Source organism: Callospermophilus lateralis, chromosome 3, assembly GCF_048772815.1.
Source record: "Callospermophilus lateralis isolate mCalLat2 chromosome 3, mCalLat2.hap1, whole genome shotgun sequence".
Taxonomy (NCBI): domain Eukaryota; kingdom Metazoa; phylum Chordata; class Mammalia; order Rodentia; family Sciuridae; genus Callospermophilus; species Callospermophilus lateralis.
Genome location: NC_135307.1, coordinates 122,104,490 through 122,124,831, shown reverse-complemented (window position 1 = coordinate 122,124,831; position 20,342 = coordinate 122,104,490). Strand labels below are relative to the sequence as shown.

Genomic DNA, 20,342 nt, shown 5'->3' with positions numbered 1-20,342 from the left:
ATTGGTGCTATTCCCCCATTAAAAAATGCTTATTTGGCTGGGTACAGTGGTGCACACCTGTAATCCCAGCAGCTGGGAGACTGAGGCGGGAGGATAATGAGTTCAAAGTCAGCTTCAGCAACTTAGCAAGGCCCTAAGCAACTCGGCGAGATACTATCTCGAAATAAAATATACAAAAAAGGATGGGGATGTAGCTCAGTGGTTTAGCACCCCTGGGTTCAACCCCTGGTACTTCAAAAAAAAAAAAAAGCTTTTGTGCACAAGGCCCTGAGCAACTCACACACACACACACACACACACATAAAAAAACATAAATACTGAAGTAAGAAAAGAAGCTAAAAAGCTAAAAGTATATGAGCACTACAATAAAAAAGGGGAATGTGAACATTCATCTCAGAAGGTTTGGCCCCAGTTTCAAAACAGCCACTCCTGGGGAACCATCCCTTTCTGGCATGCAGAATGTACCTGTGCTCTTGCATGATTAGGATCAACAGGGAATCTCCCATACAGCACAGTGAAGAGCAAGTGGTCAATCAGACTCACTTGTAAAGTCCAAACACAGTCCTGATATACACAGCTGCTAATACATTGATTTTTTTTAACAAATCAAAGTCCAACAATATAAGGAAAAATCTGGATGTGGTGAAGGCCTCCTCATGCTCAGATGAAATTTCCCAACTCATTTCAACAATTTAAATTATTTAAGCAATATTTTATTCCCAAGGATCACATCTCTAGATACCATATTACAAAGCTCCATACCAAAGCTCTGGTTTCCCCATCATTTTCTCCAAGTAGCCTGTTTATGTTAATCGACTGCCCAAATTCTGTTGTAAGCAGCTTCCTTAATCTTTGAAGGGCCCACATTCTGTGGCTGGCAGCTGAAATGAGTAGATAGGAAATATAAGGAACTTGACCATTTTCTTTCAAAGAGTAAGACAGACATGACTATGAAGGCTCATTTACCTAAGGCACTCAACTGTGCACAGGCTGCCAGTGAGGCTGCAAGGCGAGGAACAATGCTTCTGTTGGAGGCAAGATTAAGTCGGAAATCCAGGAGACAGGTCACCAAGTCCATGGATGGACAGGAGAGGACACAGCGATCAGAAAGAAGGTCCTTGGGGCCTGTGAAGGAGCACTGTAAATGACCCCATGTGTGATAAAGCAGGAGACACTGACAACTCTGACTAATAGGGTGGGGTATTCCACTTGGAACACAGCAGTGAAAGATGTACCTGCAACACCACTGTCTAGGTCACATGAACTATGCCCTTTACATGTTAATTGGAAATCAATAGCTTTAAGAAATGTAACCAGAAGTACTACCTTCCACATGGTGTAAAAATGGAGTGCTAGTACCATGACAGTGGAATAGCTAATATGGCTCTCTGTGGGATGATCCTTGCCTCAGTGGGACTTTTGGCAGCACCTGCCCACAACATAGTGGGAGAAGGCAGACCCTAAATTACTAAATGAAAGATATATATCGTTCCACATTACCTGGATAACAGTCATAGCTGGTCACCAAATACTGACAGCCATAGAAGCTCCCTTACCTGCAGCTGGCATGATGGGATAGACTGTGAAGCGCCAGCCCCATCCATTCACAGACCCATCACTGATAAACTTCCACTTCAGTTCATCCCCTGGTATGCGCAGCTCACTGGACCAGTCAGACCACTCTCGGCCTGGTGAAGAAAAGCACACCCTGGGATTAGGTTCACTCCATCATCCAATCAACACAAACTCCTTAGATAAAAAAAAAAAATCATTCACATCAGGTGAGAAGACCAACAGAATCCTCCAAGCCATGCTTTTTCAAGTTTAGGTTCATAAATAACACCACTCTTGGCAAATAGCTTTTAAATTCATCTGCCCTTCCACAGGATCTTATTCAGCCCCTGAATGAAGTACTGGAGAGACTCAGGACAGGCAGACACTATTCTGACAGAAATTACAAGCCAAAGGGAAAATGATCACACACATACGACTAGGATAGCATGTGAGAGGCCTGCAGGGCCAGCTAGCATGTGCCCAAGTCAGGACACAGGCACATTTTTGAGGAAGGTCAAATAGGATGGTAGGTAGCCAAACAACATGAGAAAGAAACTATCTTCCCACAAAAGGTCCATATGTACAGTTCAAGAAGGCCAAGAAAAGGTCAACCACAAGGAAGAAGCAGAGCAGCCTGGCCACAGCCAAGGGCCTCAGATGTTACCAATGAGAGCATGTGTGAGGGCATCTCAGAAAAGCCAGGGAGACCCAGGCACCTTTGTGCTGTAGGACCATCTGGAAGCAGCATGGAAATAGCCTGCCATGCTATCTAACAACATTATCAAAAACTGTGCTGAAAGACATTCGTCAGAAAAACTCATGGTCATCATGACTATACACTTCATCCAACGCTTTTCACCAGAGATTTAAGTAACATTACATGAGTAAAGTTTTACTGGAACACAGCCCACTCACTCACCGACATACAGTGTACAAGTACATGACAGACCACAAAGCCTCAAATGCTTACCACTTGGTCTTTTACAGAGAAAATTTGCAACCTCTTATTCAAGATGAAGGATAAAGAGGTCTGAAAAGACAGACAGTCAGACAGACAGACAGACACACACACACACACACACACACACACACACACACACCATACCGACAATTTAAAAATGAGGATCAATATCTCCCACTCAAGCGCATAGAGCACACCAGCAAAAAAGAGAAGGACAGCACATGATGCCATCTGTCTATCCCAGCACTCAGCACTCCACAAACTAAACCAGATTCCTTTAAAAGTTCTGTAGAATGGCAACCTGTACTGACACAGGCCCAGCCCTGACACTCTCAGACAACTATGGCACCTTCTCCAACTGTATGGATGAGGTTTGGGTGTGACCCAACGAGGGCCAGTTCTTATGCTGGTCACTCAGTAATCCTCTACCCATCAGTGGTGAGAAGCACATATCACGTGGATAATTGACTTACTTAAAGTACTAGGAAGAAAAAACTAAACCTACTATATTTCACAGCTAAACAATTCATTGTGCCTTCCTCAAAGCTCCCACCAAATGAAACAGCATTTTGACCTACAAAGGTTAATCGTTCCACTTACAGAGGCACAGTCTGCTTGCTCAATCAACCTTCCTTCCTCACCTGACCGCACGGAAACAATCCTGTTAACACCATCCATGACTGTGAGAGGGTCATGGCGCCTTTCTGTGGAGCACTGCCGGTCAAACTCCACCCTGAGTCCTTCTGCACCTGGAGGACAAGTGAACAGAAAACAGTGACCATTCCCAGGCAGCAAACAAAGTGACAGTGCACTGAGCAGAAAGAGTGAAACTAAAGTATATTTAAGGGTTAATAAAGAACTGGTCTCTAAATCAAGGACTTGACCACACTCATGCCTGTGGACTAAAAGACCTGAAAATGCTTCCACTTATCCAATTTTTTTGTGTGTCCTCATTTCAGGGCAAACTTTTACAATGCAACCCCACCAGCTAGAACAAGTTTTATAGCAAATTATGAAACATGGGGAGGGTTGCAACAGTCTGGATCTCAAATGTCCCATAAAAGCCCACATTAAAGGTTTGGTGTCCCCCAGGGTGGTGCTATTGGGAGGTGGTATAATCTTTAGGAGGGGAAGCCTTATGGGAAGTACTTAGATCACTGGGGGTGTGCCCCTAAAAGGAATTTGGGGACTCCTGCCATCCCCTGTCTCTTTTTGCTTCCAAGTCATGAGGTTAAAAGTTAGGTTCCACCATGTGCATCTGCCAGGATACGCTGCTTTGCCACAGACCCAAAGCAAAGGACCAAGTAATCATGAACTACAACCTTTAAGACTGTGATCCAAAATAAATCTCTCTCTACAAATTGATTAATTCAGGTATTTTGTTTTAGGGATGAAAATCTCACTTTCATAAGTGGGTTTGGTGTCTGAAGAAGGAGCTGTTTGTGAGACTCAGCCATTAACCTTTGGCTGCTCTGGATAGTATTAAAATTAAATTGAATTGTAAGACACCCCAACAGGTGCCCACAGAGAAATAGACAATTATTTGGTGTGGAAGCCTATGTATTTGGTGTTAAAAGGAATAAGAGTTTTCCTTTGGGTTGAAATGTTCTTATGGACTAGCAGAGGACAGGTAAGGAGGGCCTGAAAAGGCCTGAGAGGAAACGAAGCAGACAGAAAAGAGTGACCTTGTGCAGGGCTTCCATCTCATTTTAGGTTATAAGGATGTACTGGTGGGCTTTACATAGAAGAACGATAAGCTCTGACTGGTTTTAAAATAAAGTTGAATTGGGGGCACACAGGAGCTGGGGAGTAGAAGCAAGACCTCAATTGGTCCTTTTTTTAAACATGAAGAATAAGTTTAAAGTTTAAAAAAAAATGATTTGAATTTGAAAAAAAAATTTCTGAATGCCACCTAATTCTAAATGTTGAAGAAAATAAATTAGACATAAAACAAGGAAGACAAAGGTATTAAAGCTAGCCAGGCATAGTAGCACATGCCTATAATTCCAACAACTTAGGCTGAGGCAGGAGGATCCCATGTTCAAAGTCAGCCTTGGCAAGTTAGTAATACCCTGTCTCAAATAAAAAATAAAAAGAGCTGGGGATGTAGCTCAGTGGCAAAGCACCCCAGGTTCAATCCCTAGTACCAAAAAAAAAAAAAAAAAAAAAAGCATTAAAGCCAAACCAATACAAAGTTATTGTTAGAAAAAAAATAATAACAACCAGAATAACATTCCTACAAACAACAAAAGCAGGCCAAAAAGGTGTGCCACACAAAATCCACCAAAACTGCCATCTATCATCTAAAAACAAGTGAAAAGCAAATAGAAAAATGATACAAGATAGGAAAAGAACATCATAAATAAGAATCCAAAAAATTAAATGACAACTCAAAAGAATTACAACTCAAAATATTTTCCAATATATAGACTAAACTAAAAAGGGCCTAAGATCTTATAAGAATAATAGAAAATGCCTTGAGATAAAAGGAGGGAAAGAAGAAAAAATTTTAAAGAAAGAGGTGAAAAATATTTCAGAGAAGAAGCAACCAATCTGCAAGGCATTGAATACGTGGATAACTGCTAAGTTTCCTGAAAAAGGAACTATGCAAGGATACAAAACTCTATAAAATATACTCCTAGAAAATGAAACTGAAAAAGACATGGAACTTCATAATAAAAGAACACACTCCTTACCTGAGAATATCACCTAGAATGATCTATGAAACATATATTCTAATAAAATTACTGGGTGGAAAAATCACATGATCTTATAAGGTAAAATATTAATTATCCATATCATACTTTCACAGAGGAAGAGTATATGATCCTAGGATTTAATATGCAGGAAAGCAACCTTTCAAGTAAGACAGGCACAAACTCTCATAGACAAGTCTGACCTTAGGAACTACAGGGAAATTTACTAGAGAGTTCAGACATTTCACAGTCTGAAGAGACAGACAAAGGATGAGGAGAGAGCACTAAACAGAGTAAAACTAAGAATATCTGAAGAATATGAGAAAGAAAATATAGTAGGAGCTTTTATGCTCTGGTAGAATAATTATGTTCATAAATTTAGAAGAATGAAGATAGTATATGACAAAAAATTTAATGTTTTCACAGTTAGAATACTGATGCTGGCAGTTCTGACTCAGAATTGTATTGAGTCAGTTAAATAAGTCATGAGAGATAAAGCAAATGAAAGATTATTTATGAGATAGGTATTCTATCTTATTTTGGAACCAGGATTACGTATGCAAAAAGAGAGAGAGAGACAGACAGACAGACAGACAAATGTGACAAAACAGATTAAGTAGCAGCCTTGTCCTTTTGAACTGGAATTGAAAGTATCAGTGTGAACTCAAAAGAAAGCCGATTTGTCCACTTACCCAGGTATTCAACCTACCTCTGCCCACTGAAAAGGTCTAGAAATAATGATAATACAGTAGCAATGAGTCTCCCAGCACCAAGTAGTGATTTTTTATTTTTTGTAGTACTGGAGATTAAACTCAGGGGCACTCTATCATGGAGCTATGTCCCCAGCCAACCCACCCTGCCTTTTTCTTTCTTTCTTTTTCTTTTTTTTTTTTTTTTTTTTTTTTTTTTTTGAGACAGGGCCTTCCTAACTTGTTGAGAATGACCTCAACCTTGTAATCCTCTTGCCTTAGCCTCCCACATCACTGGGATTAAGGTGTGCACGCCATGCCTGGCCAGATGGTGATCTTGAAAACACCATCAGGTACTCCAGGTGGAATGCAGAACCTATGAGACAAGCCTAGAACCCCTTATCATACCAGACTGAACAGAAGCTAGCAAAGTCCACCAGAATCATTTCAGAAGCGAAACTGAAAAGGTTTTCACTGTCTAAAGATAGGATATTTTGAGCTTCAATAAGAAAAATAATCACGTAATTATAATGGATTAAAATCACGTTTCAGAACATGGGATTGGAAAGGGAAGGAGAAAAGAAGAGTCACCTTGGAAGAGTGACAGGGAACTGGTCCATACTCCAGAAAACTGGTAAATAGAAGGAAAGAATCAAGCTTCTATCCTGCCTTTCTCATGCAGACAGTATCCCTGGGAAGTCAACTAAAGGATGAAGAGAAGCATCTCTTTATAAAGTATTACAGCTAATAAATGAGAAAGAAATGATCCAATTAGAATAACATTGTTTGCAATGCCAATAGATCAGTTATTTCCCATGCTGAGCAACAGGTGCTGATCACATCACAAAGAGAGAGTGCACCTCAGGTGCTTTCTGAGGATGTGTCACAACCAGCAAAAGGCTCTTGCCAAAGGGCTGAACTAATAGGGCTTCTGGACCAGGGACCAAGTTGAAAAAAGGTAGGATGGCAGAACATGCTGAACTGCAGCAGGAGTGTGCCAGCACCAGATCCAGGTCAAGGGGAAGCCCAGTGGGTCAAAGGCCCAAGTGCCTCAACAGGTGAACTGTCAAAAATGAAGACAAAGGAAAAAAAACGGGGAGGGTGGGGAAAAAGGAAAAGAATAAAGATATACACTTGGGTGACAGAAACTGTCCAGAAGTGCAAGTATGATGGCTCAACATCAGAATGGCATCAATTCAGGAAAATACAGAAGTGTGCCCCAAGTTGGCACAGTTTACTCTATATCTATATCTTAATCACAAAGGTATCCCAACCATCATAAAGCTAAACATTTACTTTGCATGGCTTTCTACACCATGTTTTGCTTGACAAAAGGAGGTATTTTTGTGGGTTTGTTTTTTTTTTGTTTTGTTTTGTTTTTGTTTAAAAGAGGAAGGGAGTAAAAAAGCAATTCTATTACTTCTTTCCTAAGAAACAGAGAAGGTTATTTCGACCTAAGTGACTGAAGAATGAAGCCATTGTAAAGGCAGTGAACCCAGCAACTCTTCCCCCAGGACTGGCCCCAAATACCTGGTATCTTCACTGTGCCACTGGTGGAAGTGTCATCAGTATAGGGATGGCTGCTTTCCACCACTACTGGCTGTGAAGAGAGCCGGCCACTCTGCGAGTCTGTGGCTACATCCTCCAATTCAGTGACACAGAGCTCCAACAACATATCTGCTACCTAGGAAGAGAGCAGGAAATGATGAGGCTGACTGGCTTTAGTCCTGGGTCAACTGGATGCTAACCCTTCTCATCTTTTTTTTTTTTCTTTTAAGAGAGAGTGAGAGAGAGAGACAGAGAGAGAGAATTTTTTAATATTTATTTTTTAGTTTTTCGGCGGGCACAACATCCTTGTTTATATGTGGTGCTGAGGATCGAACCCGGGCCGCACACATGCCAGGCGAGCGCGCTACCGCTTGAGCCACATCCCCAGCCCCAACACTGCTCATCTTGCTCTGAATAATTCCATAGAGACAGGATGGCAGAGGACTTGCAGTTTGAGAAATTAAATTCAAAGTTTGGTTTACTTATAAAATCAAGACAGCAAAAAACTTGCAAAGTGCTATTTGACTTTCAGAGACAATCTATAGAAAAATAGCTGGAAGGCACCTCAAGTACAACACTCAGGATAAGGTGCACTTTATCACATGTCAACTGATAAAAACACCTGTGATGAAAGTATCAAGGGAAGGAAGAAAATGTTGATGAAAATGACCAATACCCTAGAAAGCACTGTAAGTCAAGGGGCTGGGCAGGAATCAAGAACAATTGAGCTACCGTCTAGACATGGCAGACAGAGTACCTCAAACAAGGAGGACTACAAGTGTAAACAAGAATTTCTCTTGACCAAGGACAGTAAATGTTGAGCTCACCACCATGCTGTCTCTATAATTCATATTGTCTTTTATTTTTTAAATTTAGTGCCAATTCACACCATTTAAATGGTTAATACCAGTGATTACGAACTCCTTGACTGTCATTTTTAAAAACAAATTAGAATGTGTTATGATAAGCAAAATTTTCAACTCAAAAAATATAATTCTTCTTTATACACTGTCCATTTTATACTTTTCAGGAATAGGATTATTTTTTTTTCCTTATAATCAGAGAACAGCTAGGCTTACTAAACAGTTATATTAGTAACAAACTAATATTATTGTCATATAGGCATGCTATTTTAAATTCAAATGTCTTTTTTTTTTTTTTGAGTCCTACATATTAGGTCAGGGCATAACACAGAAGTAGCCATCTTGCCATTACAATGACAGTTTGAAAATACACGTATTCTTATGAAATCTGAATGAGTTACTTGAACAGATGTTGGCATCAAATGTCTATGTATATGCAAAAACCATGAGGGAACTGAATTTTAGAATCTTCCTCTGCAAAGCCCATCAGAACCTACCAAAGAGAGGCTACTAAGTTTATCAGGAGGGGGTAACACACATGGTAGATACGGCTCTGGTGTCAGGGACCTCAGAGTTCCAATCTCATCTCTCCTAAAATACAGTTAGTATCCTCAAACCAGAAACAACCTCTTGGAGCCTCAGTTTTCTCATCTGTATGTAAACATAACACCTACTCTCTGTACTGACAGAATGCACCAAAATCACACATGGTAGAGATCTGTATGGCAAACGCTGGGTATTATTTTAAACCAAAGTTCTCAAGCACATTCTTTCCTCTCATAAAAGCAATAAACTTGTGGAGGGAAAAATCAAACTCTGCTTATGGCAATTTACCTTGACTTAATCTTTTAGAATTATGCCATGTAATCTGCCTTTAAAAACTAAGAAATAACAAGTACCTAAAATATCTACCACATCATCTACTCAATTGTACTTAAGTACTTTATCATTTTGGTGATAGTGAGATGGGGTCCAGAAAAAAAAAACAGCAGAATTTTCCGCAATAGGAACACTGTACCAGGTCCCCTGGCAAGCCAGTTCTGAAAAGACCAAGCAAGGACGTTGACAAATGAGAGTCCTTAAGAGAGCTCTAGGACTTCAGGACTCATCAATCCTATTTCTAAATATGTGGGTATGATATTGACTTTAAATTCATCTAGACCAATTGAGTAGCCACAGGAGCCTATTCAAATTTAAAATTAAGCTTAAGTAAAATTAAAACTTGATTTCTTCAGGTATACTAGCCATATTGCAAGTGTTCAATAGCCACATGTGTCTGGTGGCCACAATCCTGCATAGCTCAGATATAGAACATTTCCACAATGATAGAAAATATAGTCTTACTGGACCCAGTGTTACTAAATATGTAGAACTATTGTGATATTAGAACACAAAGAGTTAGTTCAAAGAACCAAAAATAGAAAAATAAAACCATCTGTATATAGACCCAAACATAGCCAGTAAATACTCTAAAAGAGTGTGATAAAAGTAGTTTTCAAATCACTGGGAAAAAGGTAGATTATTCCATAAATAATGTTTGGGCAACTAGTTTGCCATTTAGGAAAAAATAAAGCAGAATCATTACTTTATTCCTTACATCAAGATCAATTCCAGGTGGCTAAAAACTGTAAACATAATTAATGAAACCATAAAAATAATTAGAAAAAAATGTAAAAGTTTCTTTAAAACAATGTCATGTAAGTTTTTTTTTTTTTTTCCCAGCTTAATACCAAAAAAATGGGGGTGAAGTGTGAAAAGCCTGGCAGATTTGACTCCTTAAAAATTAGAAAAGGAAAACTGCAAAAACTTATTTAAGGGACTTACTTAATAAATTCTACAAATCATTAAAAACAAGACACACAATCCATTTCTGAAACAGGTAAAAGATAGCACTGGGGAAATGATGAGATCTTGTATTTTTAAGAAGTACTTCTAAACTGACATCTACTAGGATGAATCTAGCACAAAAGCATGCATGAAAAACAGCTGTGTGTCCCCTGCAGAGGAGGTTGGCCTGAATGGAGAAGGGAGATGGAGCAGGCAGCCCCCAACATTCCCCATCACTCACCTGTGGGTAGGCAGTGCCCATGCCAGACAGCACGGCTGAAAGGACATCCCGGCCCCTGTCCCCTGCTCGGCTGCACACTGACAGCTTGAGCAGGTCCACCACCACACGGGTGTCATCTACGATCAGAAGACTGGTGAACTCATCCAAGGACTGAGGCTCTGGGCCTGATGTTTTATTTTGGCTTTCAACATCCTAAATTAAATGACATCCAACAATTAAAATGAGAAATAATATTTAGTAGATTTGCCTGTTTACCCATGAACTGAAAGGACATATGACACCAGTAAGGTAGAGGCATAAAAAACCAAATTAAGAAATGGCAGGTGCTTCATACATTCCATGTACTAGGTTTTCAAGACTAATTAACTGTTTTACAATATCACCAATACAATCTCTCAAAAAGAAATACCTTAAACTATTAAAAAACGGCAGCTTACTACTGTGTCATTGATAGACATTATAGGAGAAGACCAAGAATGAAGTTGCACCAATTGAAACCTATTCCTTACCCATCAGATATGCTTGGTGATCTTCTATCAACTAAATTTTACACTATAACTTTACATATCTTTGTCTTGAATCTCTCCATAATGCTTTCCAGACTCTTTTCCATGTAACACATTATCTATAATCTTCTGCTCCTTGGATTCTTTGGAAAAGATAATATGTAAAAGTCTTCTCTTTTTTACTATTTCTCTTTTACTTGCCTCTCCTACTACCAGCTTAAACACATTGCAGCTGTGATAATTCACCTTTTCTCCTTTTTAGCAGAGTAAAGGAACACATTTGTTTGCTGTGAGCTATTTCCCTAGCATCAGTGTCCTATCCCAAGTCCCCACCACGTGAGGCGCCTCACCCAGGTCAGCTGCCCCACCTGCCTTGTCCAGTGTACAAGAGCCTCCTGGAGGTAAGTCTAGGGCTAGATTCATGGAAAGGGGCAAGTCAAGTCATCAAAGCTGAGGCATCCACAGCTTCTGGCCCTGGAGTGGGAAACGCTATGACCCTGTGTAGAACAGAGGTAGGAACTAACCCTTCAGGCTCCCTAGGTAGAGTCACGCTCACCTAGAAAGAAAGAGCCAGAGATGTGCCTCTTCTCTCCTGCTTCCTGAACCTCAGGAAATATAGCACAATTCTTTTCAGAAACAGAAACGAGCCAGAGAGAAACAGCCCTACACGAAGAACCCTAAGGGGAATGTAATTTGCCCTGGACACTATGGGCTGGGACAAGATTCTTCCTTTAGAGAGCAGACCTTTGCATGGAGATCCAGGAAGTAAGCAAGTGAAATTCATTAGAAATGATGAAATTCCAGAATATGACTCACTGAAGCATAGCAAAAGCATCCAGGGGAATATATTAATTATATATAATATCTTTAGTCTTGAAATTGAAATGTACCTTTTTTCTCCTTGGGTGGGGATGTTTAAAAAAATAGAAAATATGCCTAGGGGAACTGATAAAAAGGCAAAGTACTAGCAGCATATCCTTAAACATGAATCACAGCCCAATACTAAAATGAAAATTACTTCACCATAATTTATGAGACACATCAAAATGAAAACAAAAGGAATTTAGAGGTATAACCTGGACAACACCTGTGTTTCATAAATTTGCAGGGGAAAAAAAAGTATTATCCTTCCGCCTAAAGCAAAAATTGTGCCTTCTTTAAAATAATTTCTGTGTTAAACCCTCAATTCCAGGAGACTTTCAGAAATCAGAAGTTGATTCCAGAGATTATTACCACAGATGGTTCTGAATAATTTCCATAAAACTTATTTTCTGCCATAAAGGGTTCCAAATGTAATTGAAAATAATGCTTGTTTTTCTCCAAGGTTGGCGGGCAAGAGAGAGTGTGAAAGCATGGTAGGGCAGCCTGGTGTGGGGCTGGGCAGGGTATCCACAGATATGGTACCTGGTGTGGCAGAGTCAAGTGAGGAAGGTACCATAGTTTAGACAAGCCAGCATGGAGGTAGGGTGAGGACCACAGGTCAAGTAGCATGAAGAGGTGGTCCCCAGGAAGGACAGACTGGTTTTGAGCACCAGAGGCTATCAAAGGAAGAAAGGTACCCAAAAGGGGGTGAGTGGCAGTCAAAATGGGAGACTGGTTATCTAAGGAGACCAAACCACAAGTAAATAGCTTATAAATGACAAGAGCCTGGTTCCTTACTTTCAGAGTCATAAATACAAAAAAGAGTGAAAACTAAAATAAATCCTAGTTAGATTCAAATCAACTGCAGTGGTGTGAACCAGTATTATACACACGCACATGCACGCACACACACACACACGCACATTTATTCCCTAACTATCATCCCAATAGCAATGAGCTCATGAAGAGCCCAACTCTTGGCTTCTAAATAACATTCTCTAATTAGTAAAAAGCAAGGACTTCCTTGGAAGATAGGTAATTCCTAAACTAAAGAATAAAACATCTTATGAAACCTGGAAATTTTTGCTGTGTCAGGAACCAAGGAAATGCTTAAAGAAGGATGGGAACATATCAGCAAAAGATAAAAATTCCACCAAGAATTAACACCAATTCTTCACAAACTTTTTATCCAAACCAGAAACAGAAACCACAAGACAATTACCAATCAGTAGCCCTTATGAATATAGATGCAAACTCCCCAATAATATGGTAGAACCAAATCCAGTAACATATAAAAGGATTAGACACCAGAGAATATAGAAAGGAGGGTAAGAAACTCTGGTGTTGGACTAGAACTCAAAAGTACTGATTTGAATCAGCTTCTGTTACACAGGTAAGATGTAAAAGAAATAAATACTCACACACACATATATTTATTTGCTAAAAGGGCCAAAACAAAAACACCCAGTAACCAATCACCTCAATCTTGATTTCCAAAGCTTGTGTTCCACTAAAAAGAACCAGGGCTCTTTAGAACAATGGCCAATTCCAGGGCAGGGGCAGAGTAGGTGCAAGATGAGTATAGAGCCAGGCGTGATGGCACATGTCTATAATCCCAGCAGCTTGGGCAGCTGAGGTAGGAGGATCACGAATTCAAAACCAGATGCAACGACTTAGCAGGGCCCTAGGTAACTCAGTAAGACCCTGTCTCTAAATAAAAATATATTTAAAAAGGGCTGGGGATGTGGCTCAGTGGTTAAGCTCCCCTGGGTTCAATCCCTGTACCTACCCCTTTTATATATATATATATAAAATATCATATCATATATATTATCATATCATATCATATATTATCATATCATATATATATTATCATATCATATCCCATATATATATATATGATGAACATGGAACACACTATTGCCAGAAAGTAAGGAAAGGAAAAGTTCCAAGGATTATAGGGACACCTCAGAACGACAAAGAAAACAGCCCAAAAGTTATGGCCAGTCTGGGACAAATGATGATAGCAACAAATGTCAACATTTGAATAAAATAGGAATCCATGAGTCTATACCAATATAACAGGTAGGTTAAGGTGGGTAAGTAGGTAGGTAGGTAGGTAGATGACAGAAGTTAAACAGACAATGAGAAGGGAAAGCTCTCCCTTACAGAAGAAGAGTAACAATTATATCCTGTAAGAAATTTGAAAAATGATCACAAGACAACCACCATAGTCCTTATTAAGTTCAGCTAGAATCATTAATACATTCCAAATTACTAGTGAATAAAATATGAGGAGGAACGATATCTACAGAGTCTCAAAGTATATCCTCAGAAGTACTTAATAACACACTAACTTCCACTGGAGAAACGCTTAGCCAAGGGATAATAGTTACATCATCAGAGAAGCAGCAAATCTACGATGCAACTCTGACCATTCCTGTGGTGGTTCTGTCAAAATGAAGTATTTTAGAATTGTCCTGTATTAAAGATTAACAAGATAGTACAAAATTGTAGGCTGGGTGCTAGACCTAGGAAGACACTATCAGGACAATGAACAACAGCTGAATAGGTCTGTGAATTAGAAGAGTACCTGGGTCACTTTTGATGTCCCGATACTCAAGAAATACACTAGGAAATGATAAGCTTTATGTCCTGGCACTTCCATAAATGATTCAAAATAGCCAGCAACTTGAGAACCTAGGTGGGTGTCCCATGTTTTATCTCTAAATATTATTTCTGTTACTGTTTTATACATTTAAGATTATTTCAAATTAAGAAGTTAAAGATGACTTCCTGACCTCTTTGGTTTTAGTCATGGTTTCTGCAATGATGCTGGCAGCTCCTGGGTCATCTGTCACTGGGATAAATGGCCTAGAGGAGGCTGAGGGAGCAGATGGGGTCACTGCAGAGGGAGTCACAGCATCCTCAGAGCAGACAATCTAAATGGAGAATACACCAGAGAGAAAGTTTAAGTAGAAAAGCTCAGCAACAGCAGTCTTTTACACAAGCCCAAAGATGCCTTCTCAAAAAGCTCCTGGGGGGGGGGGTAGGGGGCTGCTGGGATTGTGGCTCAATGGTAGAGCGCTTGCCCAGCATGTGTGAGGCACTGGTTTCAATCCTCAGCACCACATAAAATAAATAAAATAAAGATATTGTGTCCAACTAAAACAACAACAACAACAAAAAGCTACCAGGGGCCAGGCTGAGACAGGAGGATCATGAGTTCAAAGCCAGCGTCAGCAAAAGCAAGGTGCTGAGCACCTCAATGAGACCCTGTCTCTAAGTAAAATACAAATGGGGCTGGGAATGAGGCTCAGTGGTCAAGTGCCCCTGAGTTCAATCCCCAGTTCCCGCCTGGCGCACCCCCCCCCAAAAAAGATACTGGGGGCCAGGAGTGATGGTACAAGCCTATATCCTATCAGCTCTGAAAACTGCAGCAGAGGAATCACAATTTCTAAGCCAGCCTCAGCAACAGCGAGGAACTGAGCAACTCAGTGAGACCCTATCTCTAAATAAAATACAGAATAGAGCTGGAGATGTGGCTCAATGGTTGAGGTCCTTGAGTTCAATCCCTAATACTGCCCCCCAGAAAAAAAAACTATTGGGGGCCATTTGGAATGTTCCATATTTTACAAAGGCCACACAGTGCTCACACCACACATTGGCTACCACCCACCAGTGGGCCTGAAGCAGACCTGCAGAGTCAACCACATTCTTATTTCCAGGAAAACCTATTAATATTCAATAGCAGGTCATATGAATCAGACTAAAATGAACTCACCTCTCTTCATGAGGTATACTTTCTCCAAATAAGTTACAAGACCTTTAAGGTTTCAAAGTTGTATTTAATGATTTTTTAAAAAAGAATAAACTATCTGCATTTCAACACTAGGAAAGCTCATTCATAAGCATATTTTTTTTCTAATTCAAGATCAAAATCAAAAACAGCAAAAATTAAGTGAAAAAAATGACACATTATACTAGACACAAAGTTAACTTTTTCTTTCTGATCTAATATGGTGTTCAGATTTACTTTTACCTCTCTCTTTTCTTGCCACGGATTTGGACTCAATCTGTCTTCAATGTCAATAGCCAGCATGCATTCCTCTCCATTTATGGGACTGGCCATGGCAGAGGCATCGGAAGTGGGTGCTGAGGATGAGAATGAGGGACACTCCACCGGGGCAATCATGCCAGCTGGCATCAGGGCCCCAACCACTGCATCCCTGTCAGAACAGAAAGCCAGGCCTGCAGTGAGGTACCTGCCACATATGACAGGATGAACAAAGTGGAATGATCACTCCCTGAAACACATCCTTGTTTTTATAGGACATATATAAAGAATTTCACAAAAAACATCATTACCAGGTTCCCATTCTCTATAAGCTAAAATCTTATCATGGCCAGATCTTATTTATAGCCACATACCACAAAACAACCTTTCAGTCAACGATGAACTGCATATATCTCATAGGACTGTATTGCATGGTAATGTCCTAGCCAGCTTAATGTGCATAACTATACTCCTTATGATATTACCTCAGAATGTATCCTTACTGTTAAGTAGCATTTACTTGAATAACCATGGTAAGGACAAGTGAAAGACTTCCAAATGTAAAAACCAGACCAGAATAAGCCTCTGATTCACCCTGGGAAACCCTTTTGGGTTGCTGTTAGAGCCTACAGACTGAATAATTGAATATCAAGAATGTTTGTGTTTGGGCTGGGGATGTGGCTCAAGCGGTAGCGCACTCGCCTGGCATGCGTGCGGCCCGGGTTTGATTCTCAGCACCACATACAAACAAAGATGTTGTGTCTGCCGAAAAACTTAAAAAATAAATATTAAAAAATTCTCTCTCTCTCTCTCTCTCAAATATAAATAAATAAATAAATAAATAAATAAAATATATATGAATGTTTGTGTTTACTGAAAGCGTGCCACATACCAGGCAGCAAGGACTAAATGTCCTCTCAATGACTGGCTTATGTTCCTACGTAAGTACATCTTGCGAGTTCCACACCCAATAATACATTTAGAGATAGGCAATTCACTCAGGCTATTCTATGGATTGCATCTTGAATGTCTACCAAAGGCCGGTGTGTTAAAGGCTTGGTCTCCAGGGTGGTACTATTGGGAGATGAAGGATTCTTGAAGAGGTAAAGCCTAGTGGGAGGCGTTTACGCCACTGGGGTATGCCCCTGAGTGAGAGAGGAGACCCTGGTCCCTTTCTCCTTCTCTTTTCAACTCCTGGCCAAGAGGTGAGTGGCTTTTCTTCCGCTGCTTGTGCCCACCATGATGTGCTACCTTGCCACAGACCCAAAGTAATGGGGATAACTAATCATGGGCTGGAAACTTCAAAACTGTGAGCCAAAATAAACCTTTTACGATCTTGGGTACTCTGTTATAATGATGCAAAGCTGACTAATATATGCTATAAGAAAACAATAGAAAAGTTCTGTAAAAGTAATATCAAAACTCTGCCTTACCAAGTGAGTGACAATGTCTTAAACATCACTGTAAATTATAATTTTTTCTCTCCCACAAATATTAATGCTAAGAGTTTAACTGACCAAAACAAAATACAAAAATGAAAATGTTCTTTAACTTGATTTTCTGATTCCTATTTCAATATCCATTAAAATAAGCATAAAGATGCCATCAAAGGATATGTGCCTTCAACTCACAGCACTTAAAAATAATAACACAATATTCTTGGAGACATTCAGTCAATCAAAATATGACAAAAACACAATGCCTACACAGTTACAGAATTTCAAAATTTAGCACACAAGCCTACCTGGCATACATGATTTGCAGTGCTGTAAGGATATGTGATAAGGCCTGCTGTTTGGCCAGGTTTCCATCCAATGAGAGGAGAATCTTGGCAAGAGAAGGGCGATTTGGCTTAGAATTATTTGCACCACTTATTTTATTACTGGCAGCAGAAGAATCAGCATCTGAAGGCACGCCTAAAAAATAAAAATAAAAATATGTATTCTATTTTTAAGGTTATTATTTGCTCTGTTTCTATAGTTTGGCCTTTTAGCCTAGTTCCAAAACATAACAATCTATATTTTTGCTATTTCATAGAATATGTATTAGGCTCACAGTCTTTTCAGATAAAATAATGATTATCAGTACTTCTATAAAGAAACCATTTTCAGGGGGCTGGGGTTGTGGCTAAGTGGTACAGTGTGAGACACTGGGTTTGATCCTTAGCACAACATTAAAAAAAAAATGAAATACAATAAAGAAACTATTTTAGTAAATGTTCACTAGAACTGCAAAAAAGCTATAAAAAACTTTTAAACATGCATTATATACACATAAGCTGTGAAAATGCTATCTTAACTACCTATATGTACTTCCTTCTACAAAGCAAGACCCCCCTCCCAGAAAAAAAAGACAAAAAATAATCCAAAATGACAAAGAGAGATGCTGTGTACCACTACACTGTCTTATGAGACATACATCCCAACTCACTATCCTGAGAGTTCCCAGACTCAGCAGAGAGAGCAGAGTCAGGCAAGGAAGGCCTGGTGGGTTTCCCTGAATAAAGAATGGGGAGTCGGAAATCAGGCAGGACAACATGGCCAGAGGCTAGAGGTCAGGACCACAGAAAGTGAGTGTTCCAAAGAGCCCAGGAAATGTGCAGGTACCTTCCCCCCACCTGAGTCAAGGATTCAACAGAAGCTAATGGAAACATGTAAGAAACTACACAAGTCAAATTTTAAAAACACCTGAAAGGAGTAGAGGCACAGAACCCATCAAACATGCAAGGCCCAGAGCAGCCGTTATTCCCATCAGCCAGACTGGAAGACCTCACAGTCCACAAGGCATGGGAAGAGTATTCAGAAAACTCTTTGTGTCCATGGTAGGGAATAATTAGCTCCATCTTAAACTACCAAATCTAAACCCAGGTCAAAACAGAGTCTAATGGCTTCAGAGTAACTTAACCATATTAAAGCTCAAGATTTATAGATACAGGGCTGGGGTTGTGACTCAGTGGTAGGGCAATTGCCTGGCATGTGTGAGGCACTGGGTTTGATCCTCAGCACCACATAAAATAACAAAATAAAAATAATATTGTGTTTATTTACAACTAAAAAATTTTTTTAAACTTAGATTTTTAAACTTAGATCTCCGAAAACATCGAAGACACAATTCATGATATATGGCATTTGATCAAACATTATCATGTAGGTGGAATGGCAAGAAAATAAAAAAAAAAAAATAGAAAACAGAAAAATCAAGTAAAGCACAGACTTGTTCTTTGAGAACAATATAAGAAACAAGAAATTGTATCACTATAGATTCCATTAACATTAAAAGGGAAATAAGCACATACTGAGATCAACTTTATGCCAGTAAATTCAAAAAGTAAGATAAAATGGAAATTTATGTCAAAGACACAAATCCTACTAGAAAATAAGTATTTATTAAAGCAATAAAATTTATAGTTAAAAAAATTACACAAACATATACAAACACACACACACAGAGAAAACTCTACGCCTGCCTGTCTTCACTGATGAATTCTCCTGAAATAATAATTCTACACACATTTAAAAGATATCTGAAAAGAAGGGAATACCAGACATCCCAATCTATGAGGCCAGCATTATCCTGATATCAAAGCTAGACAGACATTATAATAAACAGTACAGACCAACATTACTTATCAACAGGAATGTAAAAGTTCTTAACTTCTTTATATTAATGTTACATAATTCATAATTTATATTATACTGCATTATATACATTATAACATTTTATTAATATATACAATATTGACATACTATATAAACCTGAATGAAAAAGAAAATGCAACCTAACAAAATTTGCAAGACGTGCTAAAGCAATGTTGAGAGGAAAATTTATAACACTAAAAGTTTACATTAAAAGAAGGAAAGGTCTCAAATCATCCAGGCACAGTAGCTCACACCCATAATCCCAGCTACTCAGGAGGTTGAGGCAGAATAATTATTAGGTTCTATGCCAGTGTGGGCAACTTAGCAAGAACCTATCTCAAAAAAAAAAAAAAGGGCTGAGGGTATAGCCTAGAGTTGGGCTATACTTTGCCCTGGGTTCAATCCCTAGTACCAAAAGATTTTTTTTTTTTAAAAAAAAGGTCTCATACAGTTATCTATAGGACCTACCTAAAACAACAACAAAATAAACCTAAAGCAAACAGAAATTAGAAAATGGAGACCAGAAACCAATAAAAAAGATAAGAGAAAAACAGGGAAAATTAAACAAAAAGTAAAAATCAAGTAGTGTTTATTCCAGGTGTGCAACACTGGCTCAATATTCAAAAATCAATGCAATCTACCTATCAATGCATTAAAGAAGAAAGTCCATGATTATAACAATAGAGAAAAGGCATGATGGAACTCAACATCCATTTGTGAAAAAAACTCTCAGCTGTCTAGGAAGACAGGAGACCTTTCTTAACTTGATAAAAAGCTTCTATAAGAAATCTTGGAGCTAACATCATTCTTTGTGGTGGGAGACTAAATGCTTTTCCTCTAAGATTATGAATACATCAAGCATACCAGCTCTTGCCACTCTTCTTTAACAGTCCTAGGTATT

The 20,342-nt window shown here is 39.2% G+C and overlaps 1 protein-coding gene across 4 annotated transcripts in view; it reads right to left on the bottom strand.

Moving 5' to 3' along the window:
- Herc2 (HECT and RLD domain containing E3 ubiquitin protein ligase 2) overlaps nucleotides 1-20,342 on the bottom strand; it is a 188,495-nt gene that overhangs the window by 33,147 nt on the left and 135,006 nt on the right. For all 4 annotated transcript variants that reach the window (XM_076851266.2, XM_076851268.2, XM_076851267.2 and 1 more), the window contains exons 66-74: nucleotides 17,548-17,719; nucleotides 15,789-15,975; nucleotides 14,548-14,688; nucleotides 10,380-10,571; nucleotides 7,431-7,584; nucleotides 3,157-3,264; nucleotides 1,557-1,688; nucleotides 967-1,125; nucleotides 763-881 (exon numbers count right to left, since the gene is read on the bottom strand). In XM_076851266.2, coding sequence (XP_076707381.2) covers nucleotides 763-881; nucleotides 967-1,125; nucleotides 1,557-1,688; nucleotides 3,157-3,264; nucleotides 7,431-7,584; nucleotides 10,380-10,571; nucleotides 14,548-14,688; nucleotides 15,789-15,975; nucleotides 17,548-17,719 — 1,364 coding nt within the window. The remainder of the gene's footprint in view (nucleotides 1-762; nucleotides 882-966; nucleotides 1,126-1,556; nucleotides 1,689-3,156; nucleotides 3,265-7,430; nucleotides 7,585-10,379; nucleotides 10,572-14,547; nucleotides 14,689-15,788; nucleotides 15,976-17,547; nucleotides 17,720-20,342) is intronic.